General features: G+C 36.5%; 1 protein-coding gene across 4 annotated transcripts in view; it reads left to right on the forward strand.

Annotated features, from left to right (window-relative positions):
• WDR7 (WD repeat domain 7) overlaps nucleotides 1-15,485 on the forward strand; it is a 391,158-nt gene that overhangs the window by 115,849 nt on the left and 259,824 nt on the right. For all 4 annotated transcript variants that reach the window (XM_032293871.1, XM_032293869.1, XM_032293870.1 and 1 more), the window contains 2 exons: nucleotides 5,297-6,066; nucleotides 7,538-7,626. In XM_032293871.1, the coding sequence (XP_032149762.1) occupies nucleotides 5,297-6,066; nucleotides 7,538-7,626 (859 nt within the window). The remainder of the gene's footprint in view (nucleotides 1-5,296; nucleotides 6,067-7,537; nucleotides 7,627-15,485) is intronic.

Consider the following 15,485-nt stretch of genomic DNA (forward strand, 5'->3'; position numbering starts at 1 on the left):
TATTGGTGATTAATTCTGCCATCTCCATTCATTTAGCCAAAATATTATCCTCACAACTTTGCTGCATACGTATATTTTGTTGTAACAAGACTTTGTTGGGTTAGTTAAATCTATTGTCGGGTATCACAAGTTATGCAGGACTTGGTGATATCCGAAATTATAGTTCATCTATAGGACTTGGGGGCTACTCATTTTCTCTCCTTTAGTTTCCTCCTGTTACCTTCTCATCTGTTTTTGTTTTGTTTTTTCTTTTTTAAAAACTTTCTGTGGATTGCTGTTAGGTACAGTTTTTGCTACGATGACACAATCAGTGCACTGAGAAGCTCTCATAAGAGGAATCAAACACAATCGCATCCAGATATCATTGTCGTAGACACTAGATGACTTTTCAGGTGTCCCAGCACATGTGTTGTCTGCTGGCACACCTCCCAGGAAGGGACAGAAACATTGGCACATTTGCAGGTGCCAAAAGGGGGCATGTCTGGTTGACATCAGAAGAGAGAGCTTAAAGGGCTACCTTGAGGCTACCGCTCTTACCTCCTTTTTGCTTCAAGTCACTCTTGCTGCTTCAATAATTTCTTTACTAAACATGGTTGATTTTATATTCTTTGGTAGTAATGGTCTCTTTCTGCTAAAAGAATTTTGCAGATCCTTCCTGGAAAGGCAGCATCTGCCAAAGCACTGCGATGGGCTGTTTTACCTAATGTTATTACTTGTTCCTTCATACCCAGTGTCAGTTCTGTCTACATAATAGTGATATGTGATGATATTTGATCTTTTGCTGTGACATAACCAGCCCTAATACCTAGTCTGGTGTTTAGACCATAACAACAGCTTCATATGTGGTGTAGCTATCATTATTAATAATAATTTTCATATCAGTATTAGATAAAATATTTGTATATAATTTTATTATTCAGTCAAACTAGTGTTGGTAGGCAAAAAGCAGTAAGCATAGCATCTCACATTACCCATTCAGTGTTTGAAAAAGCAAATCTAAAGCACAGTGCTGTCAGAAATAAAAGGGTAGTATGCACATTCTTTAATCTGTCGTGTTTTCTACATGCTCAGTGCTATTGCCTACTTTTATCTTCCCTCATCTAGACGGTTTCAGTTGCCTTCCATTTCATATTCATGACTCTTGTCTTGCTCCCTTTAGCCAATATTGCTGGCAGATACAATGTTTATACAATTAAGTTTGATCATGTTACTCCCCTCATTAAAGCCTTTAGACAATAGTTGTCAAACTTTACTGCATAAAGTCGTCTGGGGTGCTTATTAGATTCTGATGTGTTTCTAAAGATACTGGTTCAGGTCTCATATCAGGCCCAGGAAGCTTTATTTCACAAGCACTCCTGATGATTCTGAGAAAAATACTGCTTTAGTGGCTCCCAAGCTTGCAGGATAAAGCCATGCCTCGTATTCTTCATCTTGGGCATTTGTGGTTTCAGCAGTATCCATCGTGTGATACTTCTGCCTTTGTCCTGTTTCACACCTGGCCATCATTCTGCCAGGAGTGCTCTTTTCATTGCTCATTACATCTTCCATGAGGGTTTCCCTGTCACCAGAGGTGGAGTTGGTACTTTCTCCATTGTGTCTCTTTCTTGTGCCTTATCTGTTTATGGCACCATTCATCCTACATTTTAATAACTGATCTACACATCATCATCTGTTTTGAATTCCATGACTAGAAAAAACATTTCTGACTCATCTTGGTACTCTCAGTACCTTGCACAAACACAAGTCATAATAAGTGTTATGTCTTGTGTCCCCCACACAAGGGGGAATGAATGAATTAGATACAAGAATGAGATTTGGAAAGTCTTGATTTTATTTCTGCATCTGTAACTTTCTGATTGTGTAGTATAAATTTATCACATGTATAACTACATAAATATGTGTGCTTAACTGTAGTATAGAAATATTCAGAGCAGAGGTTTGTACACAGAAGGTAGTGATCTGCTTGAAAAATTTGTAAGTAATTTCAGGAGAGAAGCCACTTGAAATATTTCTTGCAGGATGAGTAGAAGTATGTATGACTTGAGTGGCAGAAGAGAGATTCAGGAGCGAGCGTGATCCTGGCATAAGCATATGCAGAAATACAAATGCCTGAAACTACTTGGTCCTGGAAAGTACAAGTGGTTTGATTTGGTAGAAGTTATAGGGATGGTGGTTAGAGATGAAATTGGAAGGGTAAGCGGCAGTATCTCTTGGAGAATGTTTTGTGCTTTGCAGGTAAGTCTGGATTTTATCCTTGGGTTCAACAGAATGTTGAAGTCTCTTAAGCTAGACAGAAACATGGTCAGAGGGGAGGAAATTAAGATAGAAGAGAGACCAGTTAAGGGGATTTGTGGTAATTTTATGACAGAACAGCTGATTGGCAATTTAAAATAATTTTACTAAGAAAATTTTAAGGCTCATCAAGTGAAGCAATGGGAGTGGAGAAGGGACAAAGAAATCTGTAACTGGTTGTGATCAATTGGTTCTAAACACCACTGCACTTGGACCAGCCAATTGCATACAGTTTTCAAAATATTCTTTGTTCATTCTGCTGGGTACTGTGATAGATTTGAGACTATACAAGATGACTAAGACATGATTGGTCCCTGCTTTTGAAATGTGCCTATAGAGTATAGGAAAATGTAAATAATTACATAAATATGGCAAAGACATACAAATATGTGTTATAGACATAAAACATTATGGGAACTGGATGCACTGTGGACTAACTTCCTTGGCAGAATTAGTCTTTCTTCCGTCCCCAAATTTACTGGGGGACAATTGACAGATTGTCAATTGTGTATCTCTCAGGTGTACAGTGTGATGATTTGATATACATCTACCTTGTGGAATAATAGGGTGTCTATGGAAGAGAAGGGATTGGAGGTGGAGTAAAGGAAGAGCATTTTGGGAAAGGGAATAAGTAAAAGGATCTATATGCGAGCGCCCATTGTTATGGTCTTAGGGCCTATTTGTTAAAGTTTGGAAGGTATTTGGTATCAAACTGTAATGGACCTTGAAAATTGTGCTAAAGGAGTGCACATTTTATTCTAGAGCTTTATTTTCTAATAAAGTAATATATATTGATTATATGATCATATACAATCCAAGAAATATGTGGAAATACAAACAAAATGCTCTATAAGTCCATCACAAAATTGTAATATTTTCAGAGATTTCTTTATCTTTCTTGCCATGGATATATATGTGTGTATGTATATATATGTGTGTATGTATATATATGTGTGTGTGTGTGTGTGTGTGTGTGTGTGTGTGTGTGTGTGTATATGTACTTAAGCATTAAATATGTGAAATTGGAATCATACTTGGTGTGTTTGTGTGTGTGTGCACATGTACATGGGCATGTGTGTATAGTTTCATCTTACTAAAATTGGAACATGAGTATTTTTCTACATGGTTAGATGTGCTCAGGAAAGATGATTTGTAAATACTGTTATTATATGATATGGCTGTGAATAAATTATTTACCAGTTTCCTTATTGTTAGATATTTAGGTTGTTTCCAATTTAAAATAATGGATACTGTTTCACTGAACATCTTTGAACATAAATCCTTGTCTTTATTTCTGAATATTTAAGATAGGATCCTGGAAATAAATATATTGGATCAAACAATTTCAATTATAAAGGCTCATGAAGCATTTTGCCAAATTACTCTTTTCAAACTATATAAATTCACGCCTACAGTGTAAGAGGTTGACTTTCTCTATACTGTTCTTAGTGTTTACTGATTGATAGCTTACTAATTGCATCTTGTGATCATTTTAACTGTTGTTTCCTTGACCACTAATTTGAGCAGCACCCTTTATTTTTCTTTTACTGTCTTTGCTCTTCGTAGCTTTTTTCTTTTGGCAATAGTATTCTTATTGCTTTTAAGAAATGTTTGTATTTATTAAAACTCTTTATCAGTCCTAATACATCTTATTCCTATTTTTTGGTTGTCATCTAACATGTTTTTTGTAGCAGTTGAACTTTTACATATGTTCAGAAAGTCCATTCTCATCTCAAGATCAGATAGATACTTATCTATATTTTGATTTCGTTTTTTGTATTGTCTAGTTTTCTTAATAATTCATGATAATGGAAAGTTTTTGGTAGAAGAGTTACATGATTAGATTTTTGCCTCAGAAGTCTGTGGCTCTGTGGAGGTCACATGTTGGAGTAAGGAGAGACTCGGGACAGTGAAACCTGTCTTGAGGAGCAAAGATAAGGGTCTGACGTTCTGTCGTGACAGTGGGAAAGATTCCCAACTGTTGAATCGGGAGGCACAGCAAGGTTAGTGAGGGGGTGGAGATGAGCACGTTAAAATGTGAGGTAGGTGTTGTAGGACATCCCAATACAAGCCATTGAAGTTACGGGATTGAAACTCCTTTAGGAGAGTGGTCTGGCTGATGATGGAAATTAGAGAGCCATCTACATATAGGTGATAGGTTCCATGTGGGAGGAAGAATGAGTTATGAGGGCAGCTGCCTGAGAGGGAGAGATCGACAGAAGTAGACTTACCAGGAGGTACTCTCCAGGATGCTGGAGAGGGAGCTTTTTATTATTTCTTTTAGTTCCCTGTCTCTCTTTTTCTTTCTAGCTCAGCAAAAAATAACAATGTTATATACTGCAAAGACATTAGGGAAGAGAGGGACTGAAGAATTGTCATTGGATTAGTCTACTACTTTAAGTAAACTTGGCTGAAAGGGACAAATTTGGCTAGAAGAGAAGAGAGTTAGAAGAGGGAGCATGGTTGAAAGATAGCTTTTTTTTTTTTTTTTTTTTTTTTAAGAATCTAAGTAGACTCTAATATGTTCTTTATTCAGGGAATGGAATCTTTGACTGGGGAGAGATTGAAGGTAAAATGGAAAAAGGAGGGGTATGATTGATGGTTGTAGCAACTTAAAGGGTTGGGAGCCACAGTAAACAGATTATTCCATCAGGTGGAACAGTAGTATATTCTCAGAGACAGAATCTGCTCATAAATTATTGAAACAAATTTTTATCTGTCCTATGAGTAAAAATACTCTTCTTTGATAATAAACTGTTACTTTCTTGGTTTTTAAACTAATTGGTAATTTTGTGATTGTTTCAGCATAAAGTTCTTCTAATTGTATAAGCTGATAGCTTTTACATGTTGCTGATTGGCGAAGTTAGTGTGTTATCTTTCATGATATAGATTCCCAGAAATACAGCTTAATAAGCATGTTAACTTGTCTGATTATTTATTGTTTATTAATATATGAAACTAAGCACTTTTAATTATAACTATCTTTTTAAAATATTTATTACAGGGAAATTTACCTAAATATTCTCATAATTCCCTGATGGTTCAAGCAATAAAGACAAACCTAACAGACCCGGACATACATGTGCTTTTCTTTGATGTGGAAGCGTTGATTATTCAACTCCTGACTGAAGAAGCCTCTAGGCCGAATACTGCGCTTATTTCCCCAGAGAATTTGCAAAAAGCATCTGGCAGTTCAGACAAAGGGGGCTCTTTTCTAACTGGAAAACGAGCAGCGGTTCTCTTCCAACAAGTGAAAGAAACGATCAAAGAGAACATCAAGGAACACCTCCTTGATGATGAAGAGGAGGATGAGGAGATAATGAGGCAGAGAAGGGAAGAAAGTGATCCTGAATATCGGTCCAGCAAATCGAAGCCATTGACCCTATTAGAATATAATTTAACTATGGACACTGCAAAGCTGTTCATGTCCTGCCTCCATGCCTGGGGTTTGAATGAAGTACTGGATGAAGTTTGTTTGGATCGCCTTGGAATGTTGAAACCCCACTGCACAGTATCATTTGGTCTCTTGTCAAGAGGAGGCCATATGTCACTGATGCTGCCTGGTTATAATCAGCCTGCTTGTAAATTGTCACGTGGGAAAACGGAAGTAGGAAGGAAGGTGCCAGTGACTGAGGGAGTAGGAAAGGGAACTTATGGAGTGTCCCGAGCCGTCACCACACAGCATCTCCTGTCTATCATTTCTTTGGCAAATACTTTAATGAGTATGACCAATGCAACTTTTATTGGTGATCATATGAAGAAGGGTCCTACCAGGTGTGACCATGATAGTTTCATTTTTATTCTTAAATTTCCAAAAAAGAAACCTGTTTTGTTTTTGTCATTGTTACTCTTTTTTGACTTTATACAACTTGATTACTTTAGTGTCATCTCAGTTGTTTACTTCTACATTTTAAAACACCAGTTTCAAAATGCCCGGTTAAAACATAATAAAATTATACACTTTTATATATATGTTGACATACTTAGTTGTTACTTCTAAAAATTTGGAATAAGGGAGTTGGTCGTGTAGGCTAGCCCTTGTAAATATAATTATAACATGGTATGTACTTGAAGTTTGCCCTAATATTCAATTCAAAATATATATTTGAAGCCAGGCATGGTGGCTCACACTTGTAATCCCAGCACTTTGGGAGGCCGAGGCAAGAGAATCACTTAAGGCCAGGAGTTTGAGACCAGCCTGAGCAACATAGTGAGACCCTGCCTCTACAAAAGTAAAAATCAGCTGGGCGTGGTGATATATGCATGTAGTCACAGCTACTTGAGGGGCTAAGCCTGGAAGTTCAAGGCTACAGTGAGCCATGATTGTGCCACTGTACTCTAGCCGAAGCAGCAGAGTAAGACTCTGTCTCAGAAAAAAAAAAAAAGCCATCTGGTTAAATGCTTCTTCTCATTGTAATTTATATGTAATGAATGACGTGTTCAGAGATTTGGTGTCAGAATTTTGTGAGAAGTAGAGTCAGAATTTTTCAATAGAGAAAAAACTTTTAAAAATGCAGAATACTATTTTGATATTTCTAGAATACTTAGCCTTGATAAATTTCTTTTTATCGAGACAACTTTTTATTATACTGAGTGTTTACCATATGAAGAATTAAAATTCTAACAAATACTCACATAGCACTTAATTTGTTTCAGTCTCCGTTGTAAGCACTTTACAAAAACTAACTTGTTAGTGCTCTTTACCCTATAAGGTATGTACTTCTGTTATCCCCTTATTACAGATAACAAAACTGAGACACAGAGAGATGATGTAACGTGCCCAAAGTCATGTAGCTAGTAAGTGGAATATCAGAATTCACAACTGAGACAGTCTGCCTTTAAAGTCCAAGATTTCTTAATGCCTCATGACTGTTTCCAGGTTTTAGGGCTGAATGCTTTTAATCTTTCTATAAATTCATTTGGATTAATGATGTGGAGTAGTCTGAAATCTCAGCATCTGAATATTGAAGAACAAAGGGTTAAGTATGTTGGAAAATATTTCTTAAACTAATATAAAGCACAAATTGTACATGTCAGATTTTTACTTGCTAATCATTTAGTCATTTGAAATAAAGAACGTCAGTATGTACAAACCAAAAAAAATCTTTCTGGAACAGTAAATTGAAAATGTTCTATGTATGTTTCTTTGTGATTCGTTAAGAAGTAGAATATTTTATATTTTAAATAGTTCTGGAAATATGACAATGTCAAAGTGTATCTTATATTTTTCTTCTTCTTTTTTAAGGCCACCTAGACCAAGCACCCCAGACCTTTCTAAGGCAAGGGGTTCCCCTCCAGCTTCCAGTAATATCGTGCAAGGACAGATTAAACAAGGTAAAATTTAATCTTATTAAGTAATTGACATGACATTTTAGCTCTAGAAACTGAGGAGGCAAAGCTAATGTATAATCATAACATTTGTTTGTCTTGGATTGTTAAAAGAGAGAAAAGTTGTTATATTCCAGATGTAAATACGGATAATTAAGATGTCAGTTAAGAATAAATCAGATTTATTTAGAAAGTGATAAATGAGCATATTTCATGTAACTTTATTATACTGTCTTTGGCCTTATTTTTATGCATTAGGGGCACCTTAACTTGACAACAGTAGTGTTTTAATTGTGTGTATCTTGAGTTTAAAAGTTATACCTATTTTTTAAACTACATTTAGAAATGCTTAAATTCATAGTTCATACTATAGCTAATCTCCTGCCATTTCCCCATAGTTCATGTGTTGTGATTCACAAGTGGAAATCCTTGTTAAACTATTCTTTTTATGTTTTCTTTTTATTTAAGTCATTATATACTTTAACTTTTACCTATAGCTTTGTTTTTCATTAGGAGATAGAAGAAAAGTTGACTTTCTCTTCCTTTATTCCTTTACTAATAATTCCTACGTATTCCCGAGTATAATTAATATACTTAGATGTTTCTGAGCATATCTTTTATATTCCTACTAAGACTGACAAATGAGCTAATCAAGAGAGTTGGGGAATTATGTCTCTTTAGAGAACTTTGCTTTAGGCAAAGAGTTAATACTGACTCTCCCAGAATGTGATAGAGAAAAGTAAAGAAGTAAGCAGAAGACGGGCTGATGCAGGTTCTGCTTAAAAATGGTGGCATACTGGAATTTTTCTCCCCACCACTGATTTCCACTGAATTTTTTTTTTTTTTTTTTTTTTTTTAAGTTTGAAAGAGTCAAACAGTAGCTTTCACAAGATTTGTTAAACAGCAGACCCCCAACTTTATATCTTGTAGTTTTCCCCTTTGACAGAACAGGGACTTTTTACTTCGCTGATTTTATGAGACTTACTTTAACATCCTAAAATGGTGTGCTTGATTTTCAGTGTTAGGCACTGTCAGGTGGTTCTCATTATGGAAGATAAACTCCACACTTTCCATGCCATTCCCATCCATCATTTCCAACCCCACACAGCCACCCTTCTCATTTCCCTGACCTCTAATTAAAGTTATAGGATCATTATGTCATAGTTTATATTAAACTATATAAAAGTTTTCTGATAGTTAAGGTTAGATTACATTTTATTTCACACTTGCAAGTATAAAATATTCATATAGAAACCATGAACAAAACAGAAACGTGCAGCGATTTTTTTTTTTTTTTAGAAGCGGAACACCCTTCTAACTATGTGCATGGACAAGGCTTAGAACATTGCCAGCACTTCAGAAGTTACCACCTAAGATTTAAATTTTGAAACTTTATTGTTTAATTTTGCCTATCTTTTGAGTTTTATATAAATTGAGTCAACTATACATTATGTATGCTTTTCTGTTTGGCTTCTTTTGTGACATTTATCAGTGTTGTTGCATTTGATTACAGTTTGTTCATTTTCATGGCTGTGTAGTATTCTGTTGAATGAATAGATTGCAGTTGTCTTTTTGGTCATTAGACATTTGGATTGTGTCCAGCATTTGGTGTTCATAAATGATTCTGCTATGAACATCCTTGTATTTTAAACTTAGTGTATATTATAAACATTTCCCTTTTGTCTATAACTAAAAGTGAAATTTCTCAGTATCTTCAGCTTTAGTAGGTAATGTTAAAATGTTTTCCTAAGCGTGAAACTGATACATATTCATCACAATGGCTAAAGTGAAAAAATATTAAGTGTTGACTAGGATATGAAGCAATGAGAACTCATATATACAACTGATGAGATATCCTAGCCAACACCTGATATCTTCCCTCTTTTTCATTTTAGCCATTTTGATGTGTGTATAATAGTTTCTCATGTGTTTAATTTGCATTCCCTGATTGTTTAGTTTAAACACATATGTTGATTACTCAATTCTGTATCTTTTTTGTGAAGTAAATGTTCAACTCTTACATATTTTTCTGTTAGGAGACAGGGTCTTGCTCTGTCACCCAGGCTGGCATGCAGTGGCACAATCACAGCTCACTACAGCCTCCACCTGCTGGGCTCAAGCAGTCCTTGAACTTCAGCCACCTGAGTAAGTGGGACTGTAGGTGCATACCACCACGCCTGACTAATTTTTTCTATTTTTAGAAGAGATGGGGTTTCGCCATCCTGCTCAGGCTGGTGTCGAACTCCTGAGCTCAGGCAATCCACCCACCTTGGCTTCTCAAAATGCTGGAATCACAGGCATAAGCCATTGCATCTGGCCAGTAAGATTTCTTTATAGATGATGGTATGTTTCTGGGATGTTTGATTTCATTGATTGGTTTGTCTAGCCTTGTGTCTTAACTACTGTTGCTCTGTAATGGGATTTGATATTCAGTAGATCAAATCTTACCACCTTATTCATTTTAAAGTGTGCCTTGGCTATTTTTGTACCTTTGAATTTCAATATAAATTTTAGAATCAGTTTCTCAATTGCCATGAAAACCTGTTGTGATTTTAATTGCAATTACATTGAATTTAGATAAGTTTGGAGATAATATCTTTATGGGATTCACTCATTAAATACATCAACTTGATATGTCTGCATTTATTTAGGTGTTTTTTTAATCATAACTCATAGTTTTATGTGTAGATGTCTGATATATATATATATATAAATATAAATACTGGATTTGTATATTGGATTTAAAAATTTTTCTCAACTGATATTATTTACCTCTTTTTGACTTCTGTGCCCCAGTATAGAAATCCAGTTGATTTTTTTATATTAATATTGTGTCAAGCAATCTTGCTGAATTCACCTATTGATTAAAATAATTTACGTGGGGATTCCTTTGAATGTTGGGGTAGTCATATGAGATAACCATTTCCCAATCTTAAAAAGTTTTAAGCCTTTCATAATTATGATATTTCCTGTATGCTTTTATAGATGTTAAGAAACTAGCTACCTTTTATTTCTTCTTTCCTAATGTTTATCATCAGTGTATTTGGATTTTATCCTACTTTTCTGTATCGACTGAGATGATTGTATAACTTTTAATTTTCCTCTATTAATGTGGTAAATTTAGAACATAAACCCAATCTTGCATCCTAGAATAAAATCAATTTTGTTGTGCTGTTTTATTGCCTTATAAATTATTGTATTTGATTTTATTTAGGAAGACTTTTTTTTTTTAATATTGTGCTTTAGGTTCTGGGGTACATGTGCAGATCATGCAGGATTGTTGCATAGGTATACAAATGGCAGTGTGGTTTGCTGCCTCCATCCCCCTGTCGCCTACATCTGGCATTTCTCCCCATGTTATCCCTCCCCAAACTCCCCACCCTGTCCACTGTTCCTCCTTTGCCCCACCCAACAGACTCCAGTGTGTGATACTCCCCTCCCTGTGTTCATGTGTTCTGATCGTTCAACAACTGCCTGTGAGTGAGAACAATGCGGTGTTTGATTTTCTGTTCTTGTGTCGGTATACTGAGAATTATGGTTTCCAGATTCATGCATGTCCCTACAAAAGGACACAAACTCATCATTTTCTATGGCTGCATAGTATTCCATGGTGTACATGTGCCACATTTTCCTTGTCCAGCCTATCATCGATGGCCCTTTGGGTTGGTTCCAGGTCTTTGCTATTGTAAACAGTGCCACTATGAACATATGTGTGCATGGGTCTTTATAATAGAATGATTTATAATCCTTTGGGTATACACTCAGTAATGAGATTGCTGGGTCAAATGGAATTTCTATTTCTAGGTCCTTGAGGAATCACCACACTGTCTACCACAATGGTTGAACTAGTTTACACTCCCACTAACAGTGTAAAAGTCTTCCTGTTTCTCCACATCCTCTCCAGCATCTGTTGTCTCCAAATATTTTAATGAACGCCATTCTAACCAGCGTGAGGTGGTTTGTCAATGTGGTTTTGATTTGCATTTCTCTAATAATCGGTGATGATGAACATTTTTTCATGTTTATTGGCCTCATATGGCTTCTTTTGAGAATTGTCTGTTCATATCGTTCACCCACTTTTGGATGGGTTTGTTTTTTTCTTGTAAATCTGTTGTAGTTCTTTGTAGATTCTGGATATTAGCCCTTTGTCAGATAGGTAGATTGCAAAAATTTTTTCCTGTTCTGTTGGTTGCCAGTTCACTCTAACCATTGTTTCTTTTGCTGTACAGAAGGTCCGGAGTTTAATTAGGTCCCATTTGTCTATTTTGGCTTTTGTTGCCAATGCTGTTGGTGTTTTAGTCATGAAGTCCTTGCCTATGCCTATGATCTGAATGGCTTTGCCTAGGTTTTCTTCTAGGGTTTTTATGGCGTTAGGTTTTTTTTTTTTTTTTTTTTCAGACAGAGTTTCGTTCTTGTTACCCAGGCTGGAGTGCAATGGCGCGATCTCGGCTCACCGCAACCTCCGCCTCCTGGGTTCAGGCAATTCTCCTGCCTCAGCCTCCTGACGGCATTAGGTCTTATGTTTAAGTCTTTAATCCATCTGGAGTTAATTTTAGTGTAAGGTGTCAGGAAGGGGTCCAGTTTCTGCTTTCTGCACACTGCTAGCCAGTTTTCCCAACACCATTTATTAAACAGGGAATCCTTTCCCCATTGCTCGTTTTTGTCAGGTTTGTCAAAGATCAGATGGTTGTAGATGTGTGGCATTGCCTCCAGGGCCTCTGTGCTGTTCCATTGGTCTATATCTCCATTTTGATACCAATACCATGCTGTTTTGATTATTGTAGCCTTGCAGTATAGTTTGAAATCAGGTACCATGATGCCTCCAGCTTTGTTCTTTTTGCTTAGGATTGTCTTGGCTATGCGGGCTGTCTTTTGGTTCCATATGAAGTTTATGGTGATGGTTTCTAGCTCTGTGAAGAAAGTCATTGGTAGCTTGATGGGGATAGCTTTGAATCTATAAATTACTTTGGGCAATATGGCCATTTTCACAATACTGATTTTCCTAACCATGAGCACAGAATGTTTCTCCATCTGTTTTTGTCCTCTTATTTCGTTGAGCAGTGGTTTGTAGTTCTCCTTGAAGAGATCCTTTGTTAGTTGTATTCCTGGGTATTTTACTCTCATCATAGCAATTGTGAATGGGAGTTTGCTCATGATTTGGCTCTCTGTTAGTCTTTTATTGGTGTATAGAAATGCTTGTGATTTCTGCACATTGATTTTGTATCCTGAGAGTTTGCTGAAGTTGCTTACAGTTTAAGGAGATTTTGGGCTGAGATAATAGGGCTTTCCAAATATACAATCATGTCGTCTGCAAATAGAGACAATTTGACTTCCTCTTTTTCTAATTGAATACCCTTTATTTTTTTTTTCTTGCCTGATTTCTCTGGCTAGACCTTCCAATACTACATTGAATAGGAGTGGTGAGGAGAGGGCATGCTTGTTTTGTGCCAGATTTCAAAGGGAATGCTCCCAGTTTTTGCCCATTCAGTGTGATATTGGCTGTAGGTTTGTCGTAAATAGCTTTTATTATTTTGAGATAAGTTCATTCAATACCTAGTTTATTGAGAGTTTTTAGCATAAAGAGCTGTTGAATTTTTTCAAAGGCCTTCTCTGCATCTATTGAGATAATCATGTGGTTTTTGTCTTTGGTTTGTTTATATGATGGATTATGTTTATAGACTTGCATATGTTGAACCAGCCTTGCATCCCTGGAATGAAGCCTACTTGATTGTGATGGATAAGCTTTTTGATGTGCTGTTGCAATCGGTTTGTGCCAGTATTTTGTTGAAGATTTTTGCATCTATGTCCATCATGGATATTGGCCTGAAGTTTTCTTTTTTGTGTTGAGTCTCTGCCAGGTTTTGGTATCAGGATGATGTTGGTCTCATAAAATAATTTGGGAAGGATTCCCTCTTTTTGTATTGTTTGGAATAGTTTCAGAAGGAATGGTACCAGCTCCTCTTTTGTACATCTGATAGAATTCAGCTGTGAACCTGTCTGGATCTGGACTTTTTTTTGGTAGGTAGGCTATTAATTTCTGCCACAACTTCAGCTCTTGTTATTGGCCTATTCAAGGTTTCAACTTCTTCCTGATTTAGGCTTGGGGAGGGTGCAAGTGTCCAGGAATTTATCCATTTCTTCCAGATTTATTGGCTTACGTGCATGGAGTTGTTTGTAGTAATCTCTGATTGTAGTTTTTATTTCTGTGGAATCAGTGGTGATACCCCCTTTATCGTTTTTTATTGCATCTATTTGATTCTTCTCCCTTTTCTTTATTAATGTGATTAGCGGTCTATTTTGTTGATCTTTTCAAAAAACCAGCTCCTGGATTTGATTTTTTTTTTTTTTTAAGGGTTTTTGTCTGTCTCATTCAGTTCTGCTCTGATCTTAGTTATTTCTTGTCTTCTGCTAGGTTTTGAGTTTTTTTGATCTTCTCTAGCTCTTTCATTTTTGATGATAGGGTGTCAATTTTAGATCTTTCCTTCCTTCTTGTGTGGGCATTTAATGCTATAAATTTCCCTCTAGACACTGCTGTAAATGTGTCCCAGAGATTCTGGTATGTTGTGTCTTCGTTCTCATTGTTTTCAAAGAACATCTTTATTTCTGCCTTCATTTCGTTGTTTATCCTGTTGACATGCAGGAGCCAGTGTTCAGTTTCCATGAAGCTGTGCGGTTCTGAGTTAGTGTGTTGATTCTGAGTTCTAATTTGATTGCCCTGTGGTCTGAGAGACTGTTATGATTTGCCAGTCTGTGTCTTTTGATTGGGGCATTTAACCCATTTACTTTTAAGGTTATTTTCATTGTGTCGATGGTCTTTACCATTTGGTACATTTTTGGAGTGGCTGATACTGGTTGTTCCTTCCTATGTTTAGTGGTTCTTTCAGGAGCTCTTGTAAGGCAGGCCTCATGGTGATGAGATCTCTCAGCAATTGCTGGTTCATAAAGTATTTTCTTTCTTCTTTTCTTGTGAAGCTTAGTTTGGCTGGATATGAAATTATAGATTGAAAGTTCTTTTCCTTAAGGATGTTGAATATGGCCCCCACTCTCTCTGGCTTGTAGGGATTCTGCGGAGAGATCTGCTGTGAGTCTGATGGGCGTCCCTTTGTGGGTAACCCAACCTTTGTCTATGGCTGCCCTTAGCATTTTTTCCTTCATTTCAACCCTGGTGTATCTGATGATTAAGTGCCTTGGGGTTGCTCTCCTTGAGGAATATCTTTATGGTGTTCTCTATATTTCCTGGACTTGAATGGTGACCTGGCTTGCTAGGTTGGGTAAGATCTCCTGGATAATATCCTGAAGAGTGTTTTCCAGCTTGGATTCATTCTCTCCATCACATTCAGGTACACCTATCAAATGTAGATTAAGTTTTTTCACATAATCCCATATTTCTTGGAGGCTTTGTTCATTTCTTTTCACCATTTTTTCTCTGTTCTTGCCTTCTTGTTTTATTTCATTGAGTTGATCTTCAATCTCTCATATCCTTTCTTCTGCTTGGTCGATTTGGCTATTGAAACTTGTATATGCTTCCCAAAGTTCTTGTGCTATGTTTTTCAGCTCCATCAAGTCATTTATATGCTTCTCTAAGCTGTTTATTCTAGTTAGCATCTCATCTAACCTTTTTTCTATGTTTTTAGTTTCTTTGCATTGGGTTAGCACCTGTTCTTTTAGCTCTGAGAAGTTTGTTATTACCCACCTTCTGAAGCCTGTTTCTGTCAATTCATCAGATTCATTTTCCATCCATCTTTGATCCCTAGCTAGTGAGGAGTTTTGATCCCTTGGAGGAGGAGAAGTGTTCTGGTTTTTGGTGTTTTCATCCTTTTTACGCTGATTTCTTCCCATCTTAGTGGCTTTATCTACCTGTGATC

Source organism: Sapajus apella, unplaced genomic scaffold (genome assembly GCF_009761245.1).
Source record: "Sapajus apella isolate SASKATOON/1434 unplaced genomic scaffold, GSC_monkey_1.0 scaffold30, whole genome shotgun sequence".
Classification (NCBI taxonomy): domain Eukaryota; kingdom Metazoa; phylum Chordata; class Mammalia; order Primates; family Cebidae; genus Sapajus; species Sapajus apella.